This window comes from Nansenia antarctica (assembly GCF_963989245.1).
Source record: "Nansenia antarctica genome assembly, chromosome: 14".
NCBI lineage: Eukaryota > Metazoa > Chordata > Actinopteri > Argentiniformes > Microstomatidae > Nansenia > Nansenia antarctica.
In genome coordinates, this window is record NC_137684.1 from 29399070 (window position 1) to 29408858 (window position 9789).

At 45.7% G+C, this 9789-nt stretch overlaps 1 protein-coding gene across 1 annotated transcript; it reads right to left on the reverse strand.

Moving 5' to 3' along the window:
- Nucleotides 1-6820: 6820 nt before the first annotated feature.
- Nucleotides 6821-9406, reverse strand: LOC308170523 (leucine-rich repeat-containing protein 4C-like; the record flags this gene model as incomplete). The annotated part of the gene is made up of 2 exons (XM_080545316.1): nucleotides 6821-8548; nucleotides 9227-9406. 2 exons carry the CDS (start codon nucleotides 9404-9406, stop codon nucleotides 6821-6823), a joined length of 1908 nt encoding a protein of 635 aa, XP_080401442.1.
- Nucleotides 9407-9789: the final 383 nt, after the last annotated feature.

Below are 9789 nucleotides of genomic sequence, written 5' to 3' on the forward strand. Positions count from 1 at the left end.
TGATGAAAGAATGATTGTGATGTCATAATGGTCTAGAATTCCAATTTTGTGATGATGGACTGACTTGTCTGTCTGTAATGGAACATTCAATATTTCTAATGATATGAGCAGCTTCACAATAGCGATAGTGGCTATTTATAAGATTTATGACCAGCTTCAGAACAGAGGAGAGAGAGGTTTTATGACATCGACTGATAATAATGAGTAATAATCTCCTAAATTGATGGCTGGTGGAAATAGGCCTTGCTTTACACCATCGGCAAAACGAAGGATATTTGTACCATTAAACTGGATTACTTTGCAGGATGATAATGGATTATCGCCTGTCCACATCAGAAGGTAAGGTATAAGGCTTCATATGATATTTAAGCCTAAATTTGACCATTCTCTCGCGATCAATGTGTCGAATAGATCAAACAGTTATCTCTATATAGTAGGCTATCTGAAGATATGGGTGTCTGCAAAGCTTCCATGCTACTTAGCATATGCGACTTGACTAATTGGCATTGGATGCGTGCTGTAAGCCTATTGTTGTTTTATCAAATAAATACTGTATCAAATCATTAGGCTATAGGACTAAATTTATGATTAGGCTTTAGTAGCAAAAGTAGGCTACTACTTTACTTGGAAACTTGTTTTATTTTGGCAATGAATTCAGATCTTTTATCATAGCTTCAGAAGAGAAGCATAACATAAGTATGTAAATGCTATATCTTATTTATAACTAGACTTGATACAACGAGGGAAACTGTCATGAACAGACATCATGAGTTAAGATCAACACTCTTGTCAATCATAGCTAGTGATGGAGAATATTGTAGAAGGCCTAGAAGAAGGCTATTTAAAAACCAGTGATATTTGAACCAAATTTACTTTGGATGATGATATCAAGTAGATTATCACTGTAAACATCATGCCTAAAGGTAAAGCTTTCTATAAGTATAATGCAACTTTTTCTACCTTTCTCTCGTGATCGATTTGATTTAGATCATAGTGTTAATATCTCAAATCATTTTGAATTATTTTGCAATTTGAGTCAACTGTTACATTTTTGAGTTTGGAGTTTCTAACTCCTATACTTCTATGATTAGGCTACATTGAGAATCCAAACACATAGGCTATAGTCGGCTAGATGGATTGACAATAAATGATCTGAACATGAAATATCGTGGCATATTAAATATTGTGGTAGATTTCAACAGCTAGGCTTCTTCTCATAAATAATAATACAAAAAGGCTTTGTACGGAATCTGAATAAATGACACTATGCGGGTTATACAATAAGAAGGCAATGATTAAACATCAGAACTAAACAAACACAATCAAAATGACTATGACTGAGGGCTTAGGCACATTCTCGTGTGCTTCTCGTCGTCTTGGTAATCCAGCGTGCGTGCTCGTCGCCTGAGACCCGCCGGAGGCTGCCTCTGGTTCACACACACACACACACACACACACACACACACACACACACACACACACACACACACACACACACACACACACACACTCTCCTTGAGATGTACGAGACGGGACCCAATACTGAGCACACCAGTGGGCGGACCAAAAAATGGGGGGGGGGGGGGGGGGGGGTGGCTGTGGCGTAGGAAGGAGAGTCGCCGTCTAATGATCACAAGGTTGGCAGATCGGCGGTTCGAGGTTCGAGCCCCGGCTGGCCACATGTCAAAGTGTCCTTGGGCAAGACACTGAACCCCAAAATTGCTCCCAGTGAGCGGGCCAGTGAGCGCCTTGCATGGTAGCTTGCCGCCGTTGGTGTGTGAATGTGTGTGTGAATGGGTGAATGAGAGGCCGTTGTAAAGCGCTTTGGAGCAGCTTTGGAGAAGCAAAAAAGGCGCTATATAAGTGGAGTCCATTTACCATTTACGCATTTCACTGGTGTATTAGCGACACAAGCTACTACTATTGAAATTAATCGAGTGACGTCAGACTTCAATGTGTCTGTTATTTTACAGTCATTGAGAGCAGCACAGGTAATTTTATAATACATAGTATCAATACTACAAAGCAGCGAGAGTTTCAACCAAAACAAGCAGAAGAGCTCATATAACTCCTATTGAGACTCTACACTGGCTTCCTGTTAAGTTCAGAATAGATTTTAAGCTCCTCCTGCTTGTTTTTAAAGCTCTCACTGGCACAGCACCAGAATATCTGAAAGACCTTTTGATGCATATCAGCCCAATAGAGCTCTCAGGTCTTCTGACGACGCTGGTTTTGTACAAAAGAAGAGATTTGGTGAGGCTGCATTCTCATTTTATGCACCCAAATTGTGGAATGCACTGCCATTAGGGATGCAACCTCAGCACATACAGTATGTTCAAGTCAAGACTAAAAACCCATCTTTTTAATATTGCCTTTAAATGACTAAATAATGAAATGATGATTATATAATGATTAAAGCACTTTAAGCTGCAACGTTTGCAGGAAAAGCGCTATACAACTAAAAGTTATTATTATTATTATTATTATTATTATTAAATACTACAGTAGTTTGGGGGAAATAAAGTGCTGAGGCACAAACATTTCAAGCCTGCAAACTGTGACACTTTAAATAACGTGAAACAATACTATTGTGCAATATGACAACCCTAGTTGACTATCTGTACAGTATAGTACAGTGGATAGTGTACATAGCCTTTATTTATGTAAACCAGCTCCTTCCCTTCTTGTGATTTTTTTTTAAAAGTGTTTTTTTTTCTTCCCTTTTCTAACACCAGGGGAGCCACCCCTCCTAAATGTCGTTGTTTGGTACCTGTACTGTAGCAATGACAATAAAGACCATTCATTCATTCATTCATTCATTCATTCAAAGTGTTTCGATGAGCAGATCTAATTCTAATTCTAATTCTACCCGCGTCGTCAGTGTTTTCTGCATACATTCAACAGTAAAACCCCCATGGTGCAACGGTGTACTCAGAGGTGTGCTGCTGGGTTACATAATAAGACACCGAGTTACAAGGGGAGTTTGCCCCTCAGCTGGAGAATAAGCAGCCAATAGGAGGAGAGAAGATGTTCGTCTTCCGTCTATATTTGGCACCCCTGCCAAAAGTGCACTTCCTCCTTCTATTAATAAGATCTGCATCCTTCCTGTGACCTCATAGAACACGCCAACATTCCTTTGGTGTGAAGATTATTCATTCCAATTCATTTTTTCCTCTAATTAAATCCTGCATCAACGCGGCAACACAATAAATCTACCACAGTCAAAGTAGTGCTCCAAATAAAAAAGAAGGGTTTTTGTGTTTGTGTGTGTGTGTGTGTGTGTGTGTGTGTGAGTGTGTGTGTGTGTGTGTGTGTGAGTGTGTGTGTGTGTGTGTGTGTGTGTGTGTGTGTTTGTGTGTACTGTATTTGAGAGGATGAGAGAAAGAGAAAACCTGTAGGCCCGTGATAATGCATTTCATAGATGTTTTGGTATAGCACAAGAATACTGGAAAAACAGCAATGTTTTATTTGTATTCATGTATGAACTACAATCTCTTTTATCAATAAATCACCGTCCTTCAGAGGTAAGGGAATGAAGTTAACAGAATAAATCAATTTCACTCAATAAGAGTACAGTCTCTTAGTCTCTCTTTACAATTTTAACCTGTAAGCACATGTAAAATTAATGATCTGAAAAGTTTTTTTGCATGTTATTTTTGAAAATACGTCTCGTAGAAATTTTACCATTTGAGGAGGATTTCTCTCCGAAAATGAGAGAAAGAACATTTACCCTCTCGTACACAGACAGTTGGCAGAATGACACAGAGGAATTATTTGATCGCTTCAGTTGAGGGGATTGACAATTTGTTGAACCAAGCAAATTCTGGGGGAGATTATAAAATGTCCTTTAACATTTTTTCACATTTTTCTATCATTAATTTCATTCAGACATGAACAAAAACAATCTCAAGCAAGAGTTCACTGCTAGCTGGGAGGTTAACACCAACGCCGTCAGGCCCAGATCACACTGGGAGGGAGGGATTGACAAACCTACTCGAGCTCCAACATCGACATAAAAAGATCCATTGGAAAGATACAGCCTTCTCAACTGTAACCTATACTGGCACAGTCGAAGCATTCAGCCACCGTAAGCAGTGAAAAGGAATTGAAAGCATTGAAAGGGAATCACTCAAAGAGGGAAATAATGGTTTACCTTCAGTATATCACCTCTATGTACATGTACACTGAACCTGATATGAGCTACAGGTGAGAGGATACAGTCTATCCTTGTGATATGTGATATGTCGTGAACTGGAGTGAGAAGTACATCTGGTACAATTTGTTTGGATCTGACAAAGACCATTGTAAGCTCGGTGGCTGGTCCGATCGCTCATACATTCACTCGGAGTACGTAGTAGCGTGTTCTGAATCTAGCCGAGGCAGAACTCCACAAACATGTAATCCAGAGTCAGTCAGTTTGACTTCCTTGACTAAGACTTTTTTTTCATTGGTTGGTAAACAGCAGTTGTAGAGCAGGAATAACAGCCAAAGGCATACAGCATCTGCTCCCAATGCATCATACGAGGTCAGTGTTTCCATGGTGACTGATGGTGAGCTATTTCTGCCCCCCAAATTCCTTATCATCTTTTAGTATTATTTATATTTCCTTTACTCCTTTATTTCCTTCATATATCTTCATATAGCTTCATATAATATCTCAATATCTCCAGATCCCTCATGGACCCTCCATACTGGAGTACCCCCCCCCCCCCCCTCCTCACACACACACACGCACACACACTCCTTCCCCCCCTTCCCTTCTCCCTGGACCAGATGAAAAGAAAAGAGTAAACAGACTTGAGGAAAAAGATAACAATGCAATAGACGACGAGGGATAAACGATTCTACATCAAAGGACATATAGTACGTCGTCTGTGTGGTGTTTCCAACCCGACAACGACGCTGGCAACATGAACAGGGGTCGCGCTGATATCAAAGATGCTGGGGACATGAACAGGGAAACCGGCGCCTGATATCAAAGATGCCGGGGACACGAACAGGGGGCCATGCTGTTATCAAAGGCCGCTCCCCCTCGTTAGATGTTCTGTAACAGGGATAAAGGGACTCACACTATTTGGTTAAACCGCTCCTCTCTACAAGCCTACAAGCCTACAGATGGACTGCTGATTTGGGGCTAATGAGCTATTACACACTCCCCGCATTTACCGCAGAGCCCCTCTTTATAGTGGGCTAACTGCTACCCAGTCCTTCTGTTATCCTGTTGTTAGCTGCAAGGGTCACGCCGTATTAAGAGAGGGGAGCTCATTTGCTTTCTTTATCTGGTCTAACAGACAGACGGGCTATCAGCACCCGGGCGCGCGTGTGTGACCCTGGGGTGACGACGGTGGCGGACGTGACACTGCGTGGACGTAGGTCATTAACGAAGGCTAACGGGAGGGCCGCAAGAGTGGAATGGCGCGTTATGTTTCCTGTCATTTTTTCTTCTCTCTCCTCTCTCCTCTCTGGCTCAGACATATTCTGCAGTGCCACACGCGCCGGCGGGATAAAGCGAGATGAATGCGATATGTGTGCACACAGAAGGAAAATGTGTCTGAGTGAGAAAGAAAGAGACAAGAGGAATGAGAAAAGAGGGGGGGCGGGGGGGGTGGGGGGTGGAGGGGGGAGGAAGGGAGAGGGTGAGTGAGAGGAGAGAGAAGAGAGAGAGGAGGGAGGGAGAGAAGAGAGAGGAGGGAGAGAGAGAAGAGGGAGGGAGAGAGAGAGAAGAGGGAGGGAGGGAGAGAGAGAAGAGTGAGAGGAGGGAGGGAGAGAAGGGAGAGAGAGAAGAGGGAGGGAGAGAGAGAAGAGGGAGGGAGGGAGAGAGAGAAGAGAGAGAGGAGGGAGGGAGAGAAGGGAGAGAGAGAAGAGGGAGGGAGGGAGAGAGTGAGAGGAGAGAGAGAAGAGGGAGGGAGGGAGAGGAGAGAGAGAAGAGAGAGGGAGTGAGAGGAGAGAGAGAGATACGAGGGAGAGAAGAGGGGAGGAGTGAGACAAAGAAGAGGGAGGGGGGGGGGAGAGAGTGAGAGGAGAGAAGAGAAAGAGAGAGACGAGGGGGGAGGAGGTAGAGAAAGACCTTCATCTTAATTAAAGTGAAAGATGTAAAGTTGTTGTTTAGGACCCACCGGGGAAATGCAAGTTCAGTCATTGGGCCACCTGGTTCCCTCAGGCACGCTGGCCCCGTCGCTCATTTCATTAACAGCCGAGTCATGGACAACATCTGCATCTAATCTAGTTTGAGTGACAGGAGGAATATGATATTACGTGAGAATCCTCCCACCTCATCTGTTCCGTCGTGTGTACCGATGCTAATACGGGTGTACGTTGAAAGGAATATGGTAACACAGGGGAGTATGCAAATGAACCCTATAAAGAGTCTCTCTCTCTAACAAAAGAAAGACATTTTCTAGCTGGAGTTTAATTGTTAACTGTTAATCCGTTGTATTACATTTAACTAGCGAGCACACAGCTTTCCTGCTCGATTTGGACATGGTTGATAAATCAAATTATTAGATGTGATATTATTAGATATGTTTTGCTGTAAACCATCATTTCCCCCCGATACAGAACATAAAGAGAAAGGAGAAGAGGAGGAGCAAAAAAAAAAAAAAAAGCTATTACATTTTTTTCTTGATTTAGCCACTAGACATACTTTTAATAAATAATCTTTGCTTTTTGTAAAGACACTTGTTGAAATAGCACACACGTCACACCCCATTATCAAAGATCGTCGATACATTTCAATCACTCACGTTCACCTATCAAGTAAATATCAATTGATTCCCTCTCATCTGTCCTCTAATTTCATCCAGTCTAGCCTCAAGATGCATCATATTTGGGTCTCTTGCACATTGTCTTTCGAGCTGGATTGAATCAGTAAGGGTTCCTGATTGATCGAGCTGTGTAGAGAGCTGAGCATCGGGGCGTGGTGATAAGCGCTCTTGTAAGTGTTGTAGTGGTTGTAGTGCTCCAATGGGGGCAGAGATAGGTGGGTCTCCATGGCGGCGACCCCCGCCAGCTCCTCCTCCACAGTGATGACCTCCATCGAGGAGGCGGGACCGTCGGGGTCCTGCTGGTGATGCTGCTTCCTCATCTTGTAGAAAATGACCAGCAGGACGGCGGCCATGAGCGTGATGGCCACGAAACACCCGATGATGATCTTGGTGGTCTTCATCACTTCGTCCAGGCCGTTGGGGCCCCCCTCCCCGTCCAGGTCCAGAACGGGTATGGTGTAGGTGCGCTCTGTGGTCCTTGTCGAGATGGGGGGCCCCCGGGTGGTCGAGGACGACACCCAGCCGTAAGGCGGGAGGGCCGCAGTCTGGCTGTTGTCCGAGTCCATCGAGTCCATCGTCTCCACGGTGACCGTGGTGAAGTAGGTGACCCCGTTGTTCTCCGCGCCCGAGGTGGTGACGTTCAACGTGGCCGAGACCGAGATGTTGCCCGCCGTGTTGCTGACCATGCAGGTGTAGGTCCCCGTGTCCTGCATGGTGACGGTAGTGAAGTTCAACGTGCCGTCGTTGAGGACGGCCAGACGCACCTTGTACGCCCCGTGTGTCACCAGCGAGCCGTTCGGCGTCAGCCAGCTGACGGACGTCAGGGAGCTCGTCCTGCACTTGAGCTCCGCCCCCATGCCTTCCGTGACGTTGAGGTCCGCCGGCGGCTCCACGATGACCGGCACGTCGCACTGGAAGTAGCTGTGTTCCAACTCCCCGATGTAGCGGCCCTTGTAGCTGGCCGGCGTGTGGCAACGGGCGCAGCAGCTCGTGTTCGCCGGCACCGACTCCTTCAGCCACCAGCTGAGCCACAGGATGTCGCAGTTGCAGTTCCACGGGTTGTGGTGGAGGTGGACCCTCTCGATGCGGTGCAGAGGGGTGAAGAGGTCGTGGGGCAGCAGGGTCAGGTTGTTGTGGGCCAGGTTGAGCTCCACCAGGGACTGCAGGTCGTCGAAGGAGTTCCTCTCGATGGTCTGGATCTGGGCGTGCATCATCCACAGCTTCTGGAGGTTGGCCAGGCCCGTGAAGGCGCTGGGTTGGATCACAGCGATCTGGTTGCCGGACATCTCCAGCTCCTCCAGGCGCACCAGGGGGAGGATGTTGGGGATCTCCTTGAGGTTGCACATGCCCAGGTTCAGGTAGCGCAGGTTGCTCAGGTCCTGGAAGGCCCCGTCGGAGATGTAGGAGAGCCGCTTGAGTTCGCCCAGGTCCAGCCTCCGCAGCGAGGGCACCCGGTTGAAGGCGTAAGAGGGGATGCTCTCGATGGGGTTGTTCCGCAGCCACAGCTCCTTGAGCTTGGAGAGGTACTCGAAGGCTCCGTTGGGGATGGTGGTGAGCCGGTTGTCGAACAGCTCCAGGGTGTTGAGGCTGGCCAGCCCATTGAAGGCGCCGATCTCGATGTTGCGGATGTGGTTCTTGCTGAGCTGCAGGATCTCCAGGTGGCGCAAGTGCTTGAAGCTGTCCACCTTGATGACCTGGATGAGGTTGTCCTGGAGGTTCAGGTAGCGCGTGTTGGTGGAGATGCCGTCGGGGACATCGCGAAGGCTCCGGCGGGTGCAGATCACCTTTTATAGAAAAGGAAAACCCAGCGACACAGTCAAAAACACAAGTCAAAAACACAAGTCAAGATAAACAGGGAACAGGATGGTATAACACTAGAACAGCTGTGCGTTTTTACCTACTAAAAGAGCCGCCTCTTTACAATGCTCAAGCTGCTATTTACACACAACGACCACTAGTTGCCTGCTTGTAAATTACCCTGCTTCCCACACAGAAAAACTGAGAAATAGCTTTATACTAGCTTATCCTGATGTGATTTTGAAAATGTATGGATACTGGGTGGTAGAACGCACATATCTAGGAAAAGTCACGAAAGGAGGGTCCTGAAATTTGATCGTGTGCAAAAATATAACTTTCTTTTTTTTACTCATAGGGGTCAAATGACCCCTCATGACTGATTAAGTGATAACAAGCAAGACAATAATGGAAGGCTCTAGTGATAAGAATGGACGAGCCAGGGACAGGCTTAAATGTTCCAGATGAATGAATGAATGAATGAACGAATGAATGAAATCGTTTAATGACCACACGACCACGAAGGTCGGTGGAATTTGTTGAAGGGTACAAATGGAAAAAGCTCAATACAGCAGTATTGAGTGTCAAATACATCAAACATACACACATTACACATCTACTATCACAATATATCACAAGTTCTTTGGTCGATGTAACACATAAACCACCTTGCTGAACTGGTTGCTGCAGGAGCAGACTGATGGGCAGGTCTGGGCGCGTACCAGCCCAGCCACCACTAGGATCTGGAGGGCCAACAGCAACACACACAGGGGGTTGGACAGCGCCCCCTTTAGCCTAGGACCTCTCATTGTCTGGCGCTGGAGGGAGGAGAGCATCTTGTGCAGCATTCATAGTTCACTGGCTGGTGCTTCTCTCTGGAATAAAAACAGTGAAGAGAAGAAAAATGTACACATCAGCTGAGAGAAAAAAAAGAAAGAGTAGATTTATCATTTGGGTGGGGGGTTGATGGTAGAAAGGAAGTCATCCTAAATACTGCCCATCTGTGGAAAATTAAAGCATTCAGAGAGTTCTCTAACCCTGAAGTGTCCCAGATACCAACACTCTGAGCCAGGACTTGTACCTGCACTGGGGACCAGAATAACTAAAAAAGAATCTCTCTATCTCTGCGTTGTTTTTGGCCCTAACCCAAAAAGCTCAACTCATGTAAAAGCAGAGCATTCAGTTATAGGGATAGGTCAAAATAGAATCTTTTTGTTATGTTATACACCAT